The following is a 17,805-nucleotide window of genomic DNA, read 5'->3' as shown; positions in this document are numbered from 1 at the left end:
ACACATTTTGTATCAACTTAAGATTTCAGTCTGACACAATTTTTACCCCCTTTTAACCTTTGCCAGGAAACACTTAGTATTAAGGAAACACCACATTTAATTCTCTGATCCTGGACTGATTTTTGTGGATTTCAGCTTTCAATTCAGTATTTTAGGGGGTATATATCCAGATATAGTAGGAGTAGTCCCTCCATTGTTTGGCTTTGTCAATCATAAATGTGGATGAGAGCTACAGTTTAGGTTCACATCAGGTGGCAGCTATACATTACTTTTACATAATTTTCTTAAACCTACAATAACAGATTTTTTTTTGGCCATTTGGGAAACAAATATGAACACAATATTGACATATCTTTTAAGTTTATGGGGTGGACTTGTTCCTTATTTGTACATCCTGTTACAGAGCTAAGTAAACATTCATTTGGAGTCATGTTTGTGGCCAACTGGTGAATGCAAGTCCAATATTTACTGCCTCTTAACTCTCTCCTCTGATTGCACTCTCTGTCAACTCCTGAGGAAAAGATCTGCCTATTTAACAACTAAATATTCTACTATGTTTCCCAGCTGGTCACTAGCTGTCTGACTGCTGTTTGGTGCTGAGCAGGCAGGTTTTAAAAGGTTTTCACTGAAAATAGTTGAATCAGAAAACAACACTATAATCGCAGTAAGAATGAACCAAAATGCTGTAGCTTAACTTTAAAGAATGGGAGGCTGATGATGGTGTAGGTTCAGAATTACGAGCAATCCTTTCACATTGTTTTCATGTAGTCTTTTAATAAATTGTTATTAAATTATTATATTGATTATAGTTATTTTAATATTCATCATCTTGTTATGTTCTAAATTAGTAATTTATCTGAAATTCCTTGAAAACTGCAGGTCTTGGTCACCATTCAAGATGGACCAAATAATGACATTAAAACAAGGAAATAAATCAATAACAATGAGCCGCCAGTTTAGCCTAACTTAAACACACAAAGATTGCCTCATTTATGGACAATATTTTAAGAAGCACACCTTGTTTAACAAGATTCAAATAATTAATTTAACTTATTATACAACAGTCCTATGATTCAGTCAATCACACAGACATTTTCAATAATAAAACATTAGCTAATTCATGATTTATTTACTGTTAACAAAAGGAAATATAAAATGTGGCATACTTAATTTAAACATGAATTCACACAGTTTATGTCACATATATCTTTTGAATACAGACATTTTAAAAACAGATGATTGATCTTTAATGTGAAGAATGTCATTTTACAGCAATTACATGTAAAAACAAAGGACTATTGCCACAAATTGCAGTGATAGAATATTAACCTACAAACTTGATGACCATTGTGTATAAAACCCAAATAAACAAACTACAGTAAAAAATATAATCTACAAAGCTCTGTTAAAAATAAACTCTTCAAGACTTGTGATTCTGACTGTCACAGCCAACTGGTTTGCATTTGGTGCTTCCTCTCTCATCACAATCTTTCTCACTGGCATTATTGTTTAATCTAAAACCAAACGCAAGCTTGTAAATCCTGAATTGTTTCCTACCTGTGTGAGCAGTAGGTGCACGTTTTTACAGTAGCAATACTTTGCACAGGTCAGAAACACTTTAGTGTAGGGCCGCACGGTGGCTCAGACATTTAAGGTGCAGGCAATGTTCAAGGTTTGAATATGACCGTTGACATTTCCACTTTCATTTCACGGCTTTATTTAGTTATATTGAAATTAGTTATATTTGAAATTAATGCCATTCACAGTGACCTAAAAGTGACTCAAGTGTTCAATCTGTACGGCTTATTTGGCAAGTGATTATAAGTGTGACTTTACCCCACATAGCTATACAACCTGGTTAAAACAAAATAAAACAAAACAAATTCTCATATTCTCAACACTTTTTCAACTAAAAACAATTGAAAATATCAACAGAATTACTAATTGATAACTTTTTTTAACATGTTATATATTATTGTAAATTTAATGTTTTTAAGACATCTAAAGAGATCAACTCACAGCTTTGGGAAATTGTGATATGCAAACAACAAGTCCATCTAGCCATATCACCACATACATAATTTGTTGCTACCCTCTAATACTCTAAGATCGACAGGAAGATTTCCTAGATTAGAGCCCAAACCAATGGCAGCAAAACAACGCATACTCATACTCAACATAATGGTCACAGTTTTAAACATGTGGATACTGTTTGATTTTGGCAATAAAACTAATTGGGTAGGTTTAAGAAAGATCGTGGTTTGGGTTAAAAAAGGAATATTTGTTGCGTGACCTAACATGTGATGTTAAATGTAAAGTTATGTACGACATATCCTTTTAACATGGGAGACAAACAATGTTCTCCTGGGTGACGGTCCTGTCCATCCAACCCATCACCAGTTGAATTCTCGCAATAACATGAGATCATGCAAGATCACGTGCAAATCACAGGCTCACATGCCCCAACTCTACGTAAGGAGGCAGACTGGGGTAGTGGATGGGTCAAACCAACTTTGTCTTCATACTATGTCAACCAACTTCCTGCTTTACTCCCATCATAATTACTTTGGCCCCTAGAGGCCACTGCCTCTATAATTTGATGATTCAATAAGTAAGTGCCACAAATTAGGGGGGGGGGGGGGGGATATAATTAGGCATATGTCCCCCCCCCCAACGTCACACTTTTTTGGTAAGAGGAAATGAGGCGGAGTCAAAGTCTGAAAAGATGCAGACTCCCGTAGGTGAGTATGATTGGATCAAGTTGAGAGAACGGACCCCGGTGGGAATGCTACGTCCATTTTTTATACAGTCTATGGTTGTAAGAAGCTGCTTGTACAAACAACCTATGGGGTCTTTTTTTGTGGTTGGAAATTGTCTCGATGTGCATTGTCACTATTTTTGGACATTAAAAAAACTAAATGAATAAAGTATAAATCAATAGATCAATAGATAATGAAAGGAATCAGCAGCCCTACTTGCTAGCTGTCAGTGCTGTCAGCAATGGGAGCTCACGAGATGACGCCTGAGACAGCTACATTGTATGAAGGAAGACCATAAAATGTGGCTGACAGCTCAGAAGCACAGAGAAAACAAATGTTCTTGAAATGACTTATGCCGAGTCAGCATTTAAACTCTAAGTAACGGAGTGAAATAACACTGCATTTGAAGCCATTCCTTTTGTGCAGCAATTCCCAAGGTTGGGACAGAAGAGCAGAAAAAAAACCCATTTCTGCTGAAATTTTTTTTCCCCCCTTTAATATTTCTTTTTTCAGGCTAAAATAAGTCTTGGTTGATTTGGTTGAACTGGTCACAACTGGTATTCATATTCAATGCGAACCACTGATAAGTGGATAATAAGGAATAAGACCAATGGGTGTTTCGTAATTCTGAAGCTGCTGCAGTTTGCTTGTCGCCACTAGGACACCACACTGTCAGGACATGAGGTCACGTCGAGCAGTTCAAATCCTTTCTTCTCTGATTTGTTTGAAGACAGGTCCTCAGCTGGAGTACATAAGATGGAGATCCTCTAACAAAGAAGAATATAGGTTTGAATTAAAAACAAAAACAAAAAAGCACACAAACACATAGCTTCTTGGAGACATGTTAACCAAGATGCAAAAAGCTTACCTGTCGCAGTGTGCCGGGAGTGGTGCTTACACCGTACAACATAAATAGAGGAACCATGAGTGTAGAGGAGAGAGTAAACCACCAGCCAAGAGCATAACCCCACCAAGGATACTCAATTGTGTTGTTGAACTTCAGAGGAGTGTATTTGATCAAGGAGAAAACAAACGTGCCCTGAAAATAGCGAAGAAAATAAATAAGCCTTGGTTAGAACATTTACAAAGATCTTATAAAAGTACCCCGAATCACCCCAAGCTACAACAGAGTGAAAGTAAAAAAAATAATTGAACAATAAAGAATAAATCAACATGTAATTGTTCTGAGTAACATGCAAAATGTCGATTAATTCAAGTTTTGAAGCCTAGAAACAAGTGATGAGCTTCAATCCTCAACGACTAACCCCTCTCCTTACTCAACATTCAGAGCATTAATAATGCAGCAAACAAATATATTCTATGTAAAGTTATAGTGCATTAATGATGTCATTCTCCCTCTGAGTGTTGTAATCTGAGCTTCTCTGTATTTTGTTTTGTGTTAATTACCTTTTTTATTTTTTCAGGGGGAGAACACTGAGAGCAATGCTCTCTTTTATGGGAACACCCTGATCACATTCACACAGTTTCACATTCACACCTGGAAGCTGCCCAGTACAACTGCAGTCTGCTCTGCAGGCCACTGAGTAGCTCCACTGGAGCGGTTTTGGCCTTATGGGCCTTGCTCAAGGGCACCTCAGTGGTGGTAATGAGGGAAGGGTAAGTGGTGCTTCTTCACTTCCCAACTCACATTAATGCGTGTGAGGGCCTTGTGCGTCAGTAATGATGAGGAACATGTCAAAAACGAAAGTACAACCAGCTCTACCTCCTGAGCCCCAGTCGCCCCCATAAAGTGACAATATATACTGACTAAGTGAACTTTACTGCAACTCACCATACATATTACTGGAGTGACATATTTCAAACAATACTTAATCAGGGGTAAAGGCTTGTATCCAATCATGTCCTCTATGTTTTCGTAAAACCGGTCTGCACCTGTAAGTAGATGGAAACGCTGTTGTTAGGGAATTCAACATCACAGTAAATAAATCATGCATATTCTTCTTCTTTATTATCTCACCATATATCCATCCAATACAAACAGACTGCAGTATTGCAAAGAGAAGTAGAGTCATCCCACTGCAGGCATAATAGTCAAACAACTGGAAGATGTACAGTCCACCCTGAGTGTGAGAGTTAGCAATTGTGCAACGGTCTTTTAACATAAGAAAAAAGGGAATTGAAAATAAGGAGCTACACGTTTTAATATGATCTTACTTCTGTAACCATCACAAGGCCAATGAAGAAGCTAAAAACACTGATGGCAAGGAGAAGAAGTTTGCGTCGATGGCCAAAGTGGAAGAAGGAAGGATTCGTGTCAGAAATTGCTGTTACGAGAGCTTCCAGACCTACAAACTGAAACATAGCTCCCAGTTACACAATAACTGTACATATGCAGATAATTTCAGTCAAGTCAAGTTATTCTATCACAATTATTAATAGCGACAAAAAATGTAACTTGAAATTAAACTTTGTAACACAACTGCTGTTTCTGATTCTCAGTGTTAAAGGAGAGTCAGCTTACCTCACTATCGAGTCCCAGTAGGATGATCATAATGAAAAAGAATATCGCCCAGACCTGAGGAAAAGGCATCATGGCGACTGCGCGAGGATAGGCAATGAACGCCAAGCCAGGACCTGCAGTGAGAATAAGATGGTCAACAGAAGTTAACATTTTTCTGCTGTTAATAGAATTAAAGGTCCCATATTGTGCTCATTTTCAGATTTCTATTTATATTTTGGGTTTCTACTAGAACATGTTTACATGCATTAAAACACATTATTTTTCTCATACTGTCTGTCTGAATATACCTGTTTTAACTCTCTGTCTGAAACACTCCATTTTAGCGGATCGCTCTTTAAGACCCCCTCCTGAAAAAGCCCAGTCTGCTCTGATTGTTCAGTGTTTCTGGGTCTTCTGCATCTGCATCCTTTGCATCTCTGCACCATCATTGCAGCACTGTAACGATGCCTTTTTACCTATATTATAGTATGACATCACAACCATACTGAAGTCCTGACGGCTCAGTTAAAGGCACAGTTTCTGAACATGGCCAAGCATTTTGATCCTTTATCAATATACAGTATATAAAGCACCTCAACATGCTTTATAATAAAAGACATGGAAATCTCACTTATAATATGGGATCTTTAAGTGCATGTTGTGCTACTGTTGACCTAAAAGTGAAATGCTCATTTATTCCTTGAAGTATTCTCTAATTAATAACATTTTCCATATCCTTACCCGACTCTGCCACTTTTGATATGTCTGTGTTCTGCTCATATGCCATAAATCCAAGTGCAGAGAAGATAGCAAAGCCAGCTACAAAACTGGTTCCACTGTTCAGAAGGCACAAGTACACACAGTCCCTAAAAACAAAACCACAAATAAAGGTATACTCAATTATTTTAATAAATATGTAACATTTTTCTTTTCATAGTTGTGACATGTGACTTTTTTTGGAGGAGCAACGATGTGGATTCTTTGTATATACTACTCCAAAACGTATTGCTTGAAATGGGCATTGAAGATGTTCTGGTGACTGGCTCAAAATGTCTTGTATATTGTCTTTTGCTATTCATTCTGGCCTACTGAATCTGCAAGTTGGCCATCTTGCTGTTAGATATATTCCTTCTCTTTGTTTGTGTTTTGTGTAAATCCACATTATCCAAAGTGAAAAATGCATGAAATATATTAAATCATTATATCAAACTCACTTGTAACAGTTGTTGTTGTACTTGTTATAACTGCCAAGTGCAGTTAGGCACCCAATGCAAATAGCATAGGAATAAAATATTTGCGTGCCAGCATCCATCCACACCTGCAAGAGATATAAAGTACACATTTCATCTACAATAAATAACATATGAAAAGTGTTTACTGTGTGTTGCAACTCTGAAACTACAAAACCACATAGTGCACATTTGCTAATGTTTTACACTGCTGACACGTGCCACCGACAATGAAAATATGATGCCATTTCAAACAGCGAATAGGTAACCAATCCTTTCAATCACAAACTCAGACATCCCCTTAACTTTCGACTAAAGGGTGTCACATATGTTAATGTTCTGTACATGTTTGTTCCAGGATTATGATGAGACCCAACAATTGTATACACACTTCTGTATAATTCAGCTTTATATTTTTTGATTTTTTTTAAAGGTAACAATGCTTTTCCAGATAGCATGTGTTTGTAATGATGGGATCACCTGTGGGTACACAAGGGTTGTAAAGGTAGTAGGTTCAAGAAGGCCACATATCATTCAAACAGAGAAATAGTGAAATGTGCTTATACCTGTGGATCAGTGAGGCGGGATGGATCTGGGTATAGGTAGAACTTGATCCCATCTATTGCCCCCGGCAATGTGAGTCCACGAACAAGCAACACTGCCAGCATCAGGTATGGAAATGTGGCAGTAAAGTAAACTACCTATGGAAGAGTGAAGGTTAATTTGTGACAACATTGTGGACTATGGTTAACTCTGTTTGAAGTTGGTCAGAATGGAAGTTGCGTGATCACCATCACCTAAGGAGCTCCAGAAATTTCATTCAGAATTGCTTTATTTCACTCAGTTTGAGGGACTGTAGCATGTAGCCTATCAAACATGTATGACTATTCTAACATACAGGCCTTCAAGATTAAAAAGATGTGTGTTTACTTTCGGTGACCAGGTGGCAACCACCTGTCAGACTGACTTTGCCTAGACTACAGCTACCCGTCTAACGTGATTGATAAAAATAATTTAGGACACCTGACAGCAGTTTTAAACATGAAAAATCATGTTTGAGGTGGTGCAACAATTATCTTAGGTCCTTTGTAATGGCCTCCCTCTGGTGCTCTTTTTTATTTTTTACTTGTGTGCTGGGAAAGGATTAACCATAAACTTTTCGTACAAGCACCTCATGTTAAACTGTAGTGATAGAGGCAGTGTATTTGGTAAAGTGTTATGATTGCAGCAAGAGACAAATGCTAATGCATCATCCTTTAACAGTTGAAGAGTTCCTTGGTACTTAACATACAACGTTCAAAATGCTTAAGTCTTTCTCCTACCTTTCCAGTGGACTTCACTCCTTTCCAGACACAAAAGTAACAGATGATCCAGGACAACAGAAGACATAGAGCCAGCTCCCATCGTACGCTGCCTAACTCATGGACACTTCCTGTGACATTCAGAACTCTTCTCCTGCAAATCACATTTCCAGCTTTAATTCATAAATGTCAAGTCGCTTTCAGAGCTTATTGTCATTTTCAGATTTAGTTTTCATACTCACTCCCAAAACTCTCTCACTGGTGATGTTGCATTTACAGCTACAGTCCAGTTCAAATAATTGGCCTGTCGATCAAACTCCACACAATTCTCTATTGCAAGGGCATACAGGATGTTTTATTATTATTTAAAAAAAAAAAGGCATTCAAGGATACATAGACAAGTGTTGCCGTTGTCAAAGCCTTCATTTTATCATATGTACTAATTTTGCTACACAAATGGAATGATGGGCATTTCCATACAGCCATATTTCATTAAAAATAAATAAAATTGATTACAATACAATTTCCCACTACTGTAATTTGTTGTGTCTAAAGCGAGAAGGATTTTCTGTGTTCGCCTAAAATCTCAGTTTAAGATGTCAACTAGTTCGGAACTCAGTTTTGGTTCCATATGCAATTTACTCAAGTGCGATATGGAAACTTGAAACCTCAAGTTCACACTCACTGAAAATGTACTTTTCAGTGATACATCTTGTTTCCAGTTGGTTAAACGTTTGCAATGAACACTATTTTCACAAGAGGTGTGTCTGGAGAGGATCTCTAAGCCAGGTGGAGCAAACCTTCAAGACTAAACTCACTAAACTTTGTGCAAATGAAATTAGTCATTACTGAACAAAAGCTTCAAAATAACAGTTATTTGTTTGTTTCTAATTCTGTCAGATCACATACATGACTTCTGGGACCTACCTGTGTTCCAGCTGTTTCTGCAACTCGCCCAGGGAAGTTCAGAGTTGAACGAGCAGAAGAGATACAGAAATGCCCAGGCCAATATGATGATGTAATAGATGCTGGAGTATAAAACAACCACCTGACTGCCATAACCCATACCTGACAAAAACAAAACAACAGAAAGTCTAAATAGTTTTAGGGAATAATCAAATGGTTTTAGAGTAAATAGAGTCCAGCATGCAGCTGTTACTGAGCCTTTTTTGTGCAAATATCAAAGACACGTTTGATTAGTTTTACATAAAACAGCAAATTATAAAGTAAATACATAATTTACATTCAAATACTAATATGTTTCTAAAAACACTGTAGCAATTAGAGTGAAAAACAACATGTTTAAAATGATAAATTAAATATAAATGAAACAGTATTCAACTATCAAATTAAATATTCTAATAACCTATTTTTAAAGTAAATCAATGTGACAAAACATGATTGTACCAATGCTTTAACAGGTTATTGCAGAGTAAATGCAGTGTAGTGAACACATTTCTACTGTTGTAGTTTAACTAAAGATATGTGCCCTTGATCTTTTTTTTGTTAAAGATTTTTTTTTAAATAACATGCAGCAAATGTCCAGCCGGCAATCAAACTCTGCTATCGGGTCAAACCAACATCAGTTTTGTAACTAAACCAATGCGAGCCATGTCAAAGACTTATTCCGTGTTAAAACCTGATACAGTTTGTTGGATTTCTGAGAAAATATGTTAAGAAAACTGGGTGAAAACTGTGTTAAGTTTTGCTTTGCTTAGCTTTGGGGATAACCATGACCCGGACTACTGAGAATATTCCTAGGCCTGTGTAAAGTTTTATTTAAATATTTTCTGTAACACTCCAGGGACAAAGGTACATGTGTTATTCCCTTTGAAAGGAATGTAGTTAACTAAGACTTGACTGGCTTAATCCTAAAGATGTGGAAGGTGTTTTACTAGCGTCTCTGTTTCTCTCTACCTACTATAATACAGTATTGCTGATCTCATTATACAAATGTCCCATTTATTGATGTGTTTTAATATTTTGTACCTAATGTGTAAAGTTTTCTACATGACTTAAAAGCACAGTCAGTCATTTTGTCACCATGTCATATACATATATTCAAATTTTATAAACGTGTATTTATTTATTGATTTATGTACAGATACTCTGACAGAAATTCTACATATTTACCTTGAAAAAGGGGGCAAATTTTCGTCCAGCAGGTAATACTTCCCTGTTTAGTGTACTGGCCGAGAGATGTCTCCAGGAGAAACAGGGGGATGCCGCAGGTAAAGAGGAAGAGGACATAAGGGATAAAGAACACCCCTATGAAAAATGGAAAGTTACAACACATAAGTTGTTTGTGGTTGATGATTTATGGTAATCCACTACACTCACATTAAGATGTGTTAAGCACCAGAGAGCTCAGTTATGAAAAAGCAATCTCCAAAATATCTAAAATAAACATCAACATTCATTTTCCAACTTTAGTTCAGCAGTCTGTCAATTAGTCCTTTGGAAACATCTGCGGTGTCATTTTGTCTGTATATGTTGTGTTTTCTGTATTTGCAGAGATGTAGTGGTGTGTACATGGAAGAGATGTTTTCTTTTATTTATTTGCATTTTGGGCTGAGCTCTCTTGGCTTCTGTACAACAACCTGACAGTTGGGTGGGAAATTGCTTGCATAGTGGCCAGATGTGATTTGCTTAACTTTGCCACACTGCATGGAGCCCACTGCATTCACCACCGAAAAGTACATAAAATTAGATTCTGATAATATATAGACAAACATTATTATGATAAAAAAAGATTTTGTAGCATTCAATCTTAACTCAATACTTATTTATTTTGGCAATCAAGTGCTATCAAAGTTTGAGTTCTTACATTCTGTGTGTACTTTTGAAGAAAGTAGCAGTGTGTTGTTCCTCATTTCTTTGACAATAATCAAACTCACCTCCTCCATTTTTGTAGCACAGGTATGGGAATCTCCACACATTTCCGAGGCCTATGATTTGTCCTGCAACAGCCAAGAGGTACTCGACTTTGCTTGACCACTCTCCTCTGGTCAGGGTTCCAGGTGCAGGATGGGTTGTGCCAATATCCAGCCTGAATTTGACCTCTGGACCATAAGGCTTGTCCATTGCACTGTAATGAGAGGAGGGTTACCAAAAACATATCATTTCAGTGGGTTTCAGTGACAGAATTATAATGTTCACATGATAATTAGTTAAAAAAATGTTTCAACTCTGTAGTGTTTCGGTATCAATTCTAATTATTCATGTATTCATGTTGATGATTTTATTTGCAGTAGCAAATGGTGACTTAATAGCACATTCTAAGTGTCACTTGAACATTTTGAAATTCAGGGACTTAGTTGATTACATTACAATACAAACCATGAACAAAGCAAAAAATAAACTTCCGCCGTTACTTGAGAAACCAAATACTCGAACTACTGTAAAAAAATCACTGTCTTCCTGTTAGAGGGGTTAACATCGGGAATAATTGTCCTGAAAATATTAAATTTTGCTGTACTCTAGTCGGCTTTAAAAGACTTTATAAGAACATAATTTCTCATTACAGTATGTGTTCAGAAATACTGAAGTGTACTGATTAGTTTTAAATGTCTGTGATCTGATCCTTTTGTATTTTGTATATTTTTTCAAGGTAAAAGGGGTAGGGGTATATACCGTGCATCCGGAAAGTATTCACAGCGTTTCACTTTTTCCACATTTTATTACGTTACAACCTTATTCCAAATTGTATTAAATTAATCTCTGTTCTCAAAATTCTTCACATAATGCCCCATTATGACCACGTGAAAAAAGTTTGAGAGTTTTGAAAATGTATTCAAATCAGAAAACAAAGAAATCATATTTACATAAGTATTCACAACCTTTGCTTAATACTTTGTAGAACCACCTTTGGCAGCCTCTACAGCCTCAAGTCTTTTTGAATATGATGCCACAAGCTTGGCACACCTCTCTTTAGGCAGTTTTGCCCATTCTTCTTTGCAGTACCTCTCAAGCTCTATCAGGTTGAATGGGAGACGTCTGTGCACAGCCATTTTCAGATCTCTCCAGAGATGTTCAATCGTATTCAAGTCTGGGCTCTGGCTGGGCCACTCCAGGACAAACACAGAGTGGTTCTGGAGCCACTCCTCTGAGATCTTGGCTGTGTGCTTGGGGTCATGAACCGTTGCCCTAGTCTGAGGTCAAGAGCACTCTGGAGCAGGTTTTCATCCAGGATGTCTCTGTACATTGCTGCATTCATCTTTCCCTCTATCCTTACTAGTCTGCCAGTTCCTGCTGCTGAAAAATATCCCCATAGCATGATGCTGCCACCACCATGCTTGACTGTAGGGATGGTATTGGCCTTGTGATGAGCAGTGCCTGGTTTCCTCCAAACATGACGCCTGGCATTCACACCAAAGAGTTCAATCTTTGTCTCATCAGACCAGATAATTTTGTTTCTCATGGTCTGAGAGTCCTTCAGGTGCCTTTTGGCAAATTCCAGACGGGCTGCCTTGTGCCTTTTACTAAGGAGTGGCTTTCGCCTGGCCACTCTGCCATACAGGCCTGATTGGTGGATTGCTGCAGAGATGGTTGTCCTTCTGCAAGGTTCTCCTCTCTCCACGGGGGAACGCTGGAGCTCTGACAGAGTGACCATTGGGTTCTTGGTCACTTCCCTGACCAACGCCCTTCTCCCCCGATTGCTCAATTTAGACGGCCGTCCAGCTCTAGGAAGAGTCCTGGTGGTTCCAAACTTCTTCCATTTATGAATGATGGAGGCCACTGTGCTCAGTGGGACATTCAAAGCAGCAGATATTTTTCTGTATCCTTCCCCAGATTTGTACCTCGAGACAATTTTGTCTCTGAGGTCTACAGACAATTCCTTTGACTTCATGCTTGGTATTTGCGCTCTGACATGCAGTCAACTGTGGGACCTTATATAGACAGGTGTGTGCCTTTCCAAATCATGGCCAATCAACTGGATTTACCACAGGTGGACTCCATTTAAGCTGTAGAAACATCTCAGGGATGATCAGTGGAAACAGGATGCACCTGAGCTCAATTTTGAACTTCATGGTAAAGGCTGTGAATACTTACGTAAATGTGATTTCTTTGTTTTTTAATTTTAATACATTTTCTAAACTCTCAAGAAAACTTTTTTCACATGGTCATAATGGGGCATTATGTGTACAATTTTGAGGACAGAGATTAATTTAATACAATTTGGAATAAGGCTGTAACGTAATAAAATGTGGAAAAAGTGAAACGCTGTGAATACTTTCCGGATGCACTGCAAGTCTTGGCTTCAACCTACAACCTTTCGGTTATATAAGCTTGATATATACATAAATTAATACATTTGTTTATTCAAATTTCACTTAAAGTACCAAGAAAACAACATAATCACTAACCACAGCAGAAATAGTGACATGATTTAATCACTATATATGAATGTTCATAATCCGCACAATGCATGCACTCTTGCTGTATTAGGTCAACAGAGGGTCAGTGCCACTTGGCACGAGGGTAATTCTTCTATCAATGTTGCTTTTGTGTTTTCTGCCTTGAATTTGAAGAGGTGGGAGTGGAGCAAATAGACTGGAAAATATGTGTGCTACTACATTACTGTTAAACAGTTTAAAATGCTGAGATGCTCCTTAAGTGTTTTAGGGATCATTTAGTTAGAGAAGAATTGTACAAATCTGCAGAGAATGTGTCAACAACAACAAAGGGCCGGGATAATGTGTTAAATAACTGCAGTTTCAAGAGGCAGAAGACCTATAATAATTATGCAAAACTAGAAAGGCACATGGAGAGCATAGACCCTGACCTATCTCAAAAAATAATTTGTATAATAATTATGTATTCCCCCCTTGATTCGGATACGCTCCAAAATGTTATGGGTTCTTCCTTGGCCCATACATCAGCTTTCTACCCGTTATCATGAAAATTAGTCCAGTAGTTTTTTCCATAATCCTGCTGATTATATGACAAACAAAGCTTATGCACAACAAGTTTGACTTGTGCATCAGTGGACACTTTAGCCCGACTTCTACTGTATTTTTGAGGCTAATAGTTTGCTAATATTGCTATTTATTGAATAATGTATGTATTATATAACATAATCACATGACAAACATTCTTTACATGGATCCTTTAGATTTCTATTTCTTATTTTCCATTTGTAACCAAGATGCATACAGATTGACATTTTCATTAGTCAGCTCTACTGTAAACAAACTATGAACTAAAATGGTTAATAGTGGTGTGCAATTTCTTGTTACTTATCAGCGGAAATATATACCAATATGATATATCTACAGTAAACTTACATCAACCGAAATAATGCCTGGAAATTCATCAGACTAGCTCTTGTGGACACATCATTAACAATCGGAATTTATAGAAATGCATTAAAGGGCAAAATAGAAGACACAAAAAAGGTTTAAGAAGGGTTTTTTTTAGAATAATTTGTATGTTCATCTTCGGTTATGGCCAAAAGTGTGTTTTTATTAGGTCACAGTGACCTTTATCTTTTACCTTAAAAATCAGTTTATCATTGAGTCCAAGCGAACATTTTTGCCAAATGTAAAGACATTACTTCCATGGGTTCCTGAGATATCTCGTTCACAATGGGATGGACAAACAGATAAAAACATGAAAAAACAAAACCCAACTGTATCCCCACAGATAAAGAGATGGTCTACCCACATTTTTGGGGTAATGAAACACCTACTGTCCGTAGATCTGAAAGGATTGAGTCTTCAAAGAGAACAGAGGCTATTGTCAGTCTCTGTTGATGTTGGTTACGACTGATTAAATTCAATATTACTTACAGTGCCAAATCACAACATAAATAATTGATTGTTAGTTAAATCAATTTCCACATTTGTTTGTGATATTGACAGTTAGTCTAACTGTTCACCCCACAGTCAAACACCAAAATTTGTTTCACCAGCATATCTAAAACAAATGCCACTAACGCACGTTGGTTGTCATGTTCAGTTGTCATGTTCAGTTGTCTGGTTCAGGTTCTGACTCTTATATGTGAATATCACTAATGCAACAAATATTAAAAAACTTATTTATTTTGGGATAGACATTTTCCTGTGTGCTGTCCCTATTTTTATATGATAAAAAGTGAATGCCTTTGATTGCAACCAAAGGTGAAACATTGGTTGCCAGTTTTTGAAAATGGTTGCCAATTGCAGTTGGTTAAACACTTGTTTACTAAATGATGCATCTTCTTTTTTGTTTGTGAGCGTCAAACATTGACACTGCAATAACTGCTGAACTGGAAAAGGCAGTCTTAAATTGGTGTTGACAAGTTGCATGAATTGATCAAATATGTTGTTGTCCAACTTCTGCTTGAGGGGGTAACAGTACTTGTAGATAAATGGATGGCTTATTTGCCTTCCTGTATCAACTGTCTCAACTATTTCCTGATGCCAAGGGAATGTTGATAAAGACGTTGAAAAAATTGGGGCTGCATCGGACAATTTTTGTCACTTTTTGTATGTACAAAAGAGTGCAATTAACAAGACAATAAAGAAGGATACTTCTAAAGTGTGGCCCATAATTGACTGATAGTCACGTCTCACCCCTCTCACCCTGCTCTTAAGTGTGGACATTCAAAACAGCTTTAAACAGTTCAGACGTGGTTGTACAAATTTGTTTGTTTCGCCTTGATGATCATTGTGATATAGTACAGAAGATATAATATACTAGTGCTAGGATGCAGGAACTCAGTGTCTTTCTCAAACATTTGGGATTTTTTAACCCATCGACCCCTATCAAGGGTAATGTCCCTACACATTCCTCCCTCATGTTTCTTTTCACTAGACACATTCCTCCCCTTGGTGTATGGTTGAAACAGGCAAAAGACTGCATAACTGTCATGTTTATCATTCAGTTAATGTCCTATAAATGGTGTCATTGTCCAGGAAGACACTGTATTGGAGCAGAACTGCTAAACACAAAGACAGCATGTTCACTCAAAATGGGTCTTATTCATTCATATGTAGCAAATTAACACAGGTTAGCAAATACATAACTTGGTTTAAAATAATCTAATTAGTATACAATTGTTTTGTTCAATATATATCACTACTTAGACTTGAATCCTCTTTAAACCAGACATGCTGAACTCAAACACATTAACACAAAGTTTGTTAGAATAACAGTTAGGACTTATTATGGCTGTGGCACAGGTTTGTGTTTTATTGTCCACAGAAAAATCTAAACAGTACTTACTCTCACTCTAACCCTATAAATCCAACTGTAACAAAAAGTACGGATGGTGTGTTTCTAAAGTCAGTACATAAAAGTTGTATAGCTGTATAAAACCATCATACTTATCATAAGCAGGGAAATTCTTGTCCACCTTTGAAGGTCGGACTAGGCTTCTAAACTAAAGCTTCGAGCAACTTTATGTAAGTCCTTTTGTTTTCTAAAGGGTTACTGTGCAGTACTCAACATACTACATTGGTATGTATGACCACCGTGAGTTAATAGCCTGCTTAGAATTAATTCATCATTCATTAATTAGCACTGATTGCAAAGTAATGTGAGCCTGAAAGGAATGTCATTCGTTTTGTGTATTTAGTTATAAACCAAAGTATTGGACAAACTGAAATATTTACCGGCTTGTGGCATTAACCAAAAAGTCAGGGATCACCTAAGATGGCATGATTCATTAACTCAGAAATAGCTTTCTTCATAGAAATCCAACCATTGTTGGGACATTTCAATGCAGACCACAAAATGTTGAATTTGCTTTGTGGAACTGAATAAATGAGTCAGGACAAGACAACAAGACTAAGCGAAATAAAGCAGTATTACGTTCCAGCTTTAAAAAAACAAACACTGGTCAATTTTTGTCTGGCTAAGGCTGGTGGAACAGATGACCTGAGGAAAAGGTTTGTTGCAACACGGTACAAAAAAAGAAATATGCAAAAATCAGGTGCAAAAATCAAATGCTGTCAACAAGTTGTGGTGGTTTTATCAAAAAAATATCCCAGATAATATTTTTGCTCTACATGTAACCGGTCCTTGGCAGTGTAAGGAATAGGTGTTGATCATTTGGGCTACTGAGGTTCCTTTTTTTTTTATCCTAGTCCACCACCAATAATGATGGAGTTTTGATAATCGGACCATTATGTAAATAATATTCTGTAAGTACCATATGCACAAACCAACAAATTCATTAAATTGCTAACACATGAAAACACTTTTATTTATGTATGTCAGATTTAATTTCTGAAAGCAATAATTGCAGGGGATTTATTAATTTAATAACAGTAAAAGTCACTTTTAAAATAGTTTATTATTGTGCAACCTGTTCAAATATTTGCACAAATGTATTTTTTTAAAACAATGTGAGAACAAACAATGATCACAGAGCAGCCTGAGGTGTCACACTCAACAAGGGAAATAGCTGCTCTCACTGCAGTGTAGACAGTAACCTTTGGCCTACATAATACAGCTACAGGCGCCAAGCATGAGTGCAGCCACAAAAGCCCAGCTGTCTCTGAACAGCAAAGACACCACTAGTTTCCTATTCAAGAAAAGAAACCACAGTAGTGCAAGCTCAGAATTTATACAAAGGACATTTACTATATAGAATATTATTTATAGACTAATTAAAAAGCTGCTTTTGACCTGAAGGCAATGTAAACAGTACCTGAGAAAGGTTGCTTCACGTCTGTTGTCTATGGCTCTGAATTATGCTGGGATTCATCTGGCGTCTTTTGGGGAAATTACAAATCTAGATCCCCCAGTCTCTCCGGGACAAGTGCTCTTCCCAGCTTTGACCATGAATGAGCCCATGAGTAGAAGTTTGTGAGAGCTGTGTTTGTTTGACAATGAGAGAGAGAGAAAGAGCAATGGGGACAGAGTGAGGGAGGAGGGGGCGGGGTAGTTATGTGTTTCTGAATGAGCAACTTAAGGCGGAGACTGTTCATAGAGGCCACATGGTCTCGCAGTAGAGGGGAGGGGATTTGCACTGTAGCTGTATGGCTCTGTGGGCGGTGGCTAATGTAGGTTGTCATACAGGATGTTCGACAATTTGGTACAGAGAGAGAAATCTGAATAACTGCTTT

At 37.3% G+C, this 17,805-nt stretch overlaps 1 protein-coding gene across 1 annotated transcript; it reads right to left on the bottom strand.

Moving 5' to 3' along the window:
- Window positions 1-956: 956 nt before the first annotated feature.
- LOC310965140 (sodium- and chloride-dependent GABA transporter 2-like) lies at window positions 957-17,549 on the bottom strand. Its single transcript, XM_083938566.1, has 15 exons — window positions 17,388-17,549; window positions 10,648-10,838; window positions 9,884-10,018; window positions 8,678-8,818; window positions 7,993-8,080; window positions 7,772-7,904; window positions 7,016-7,150; window positions 6,435-6,538; window positions 5,962-6,086; window positions 5,242-5,354; window positions 4,935-5,072; window positions 4,738-4,840; window positions 4,552-4,652; window positions 3,628-3,798; window positions 957-3,526 (listed from the first exon to the last, which is right to left on the bottom strand). Exons 2-15 carry the CDS (start codon window positions 10,832-10,834, stop codon window positions 3,416-3,418), a joined length of 1,785 nt encoding a protein of 594 aa, XP_083794692.1. The 5' UTR covers window positions 10,835-10,838; window positions 17,388-17,549; the 3' UTR covers window positions 957-3,415.
- Window positions 17,550-17,805: the final 256 nt, after the last annotated feature.

This window comes from Echiichthys vipera, assembly GCF_963691815.1.
Source record: "Echiichthys vipera genome assembly, chromosome: X".
NCBI lineage: Eukaryota > Metazoa > Chordata > Actinopteri > Perciformes > Trachinidae > Echiichthys > Echiichthys vipera.
This window is presented reverse-complemented; position numbering and strand designations above follow the sequence as displayed.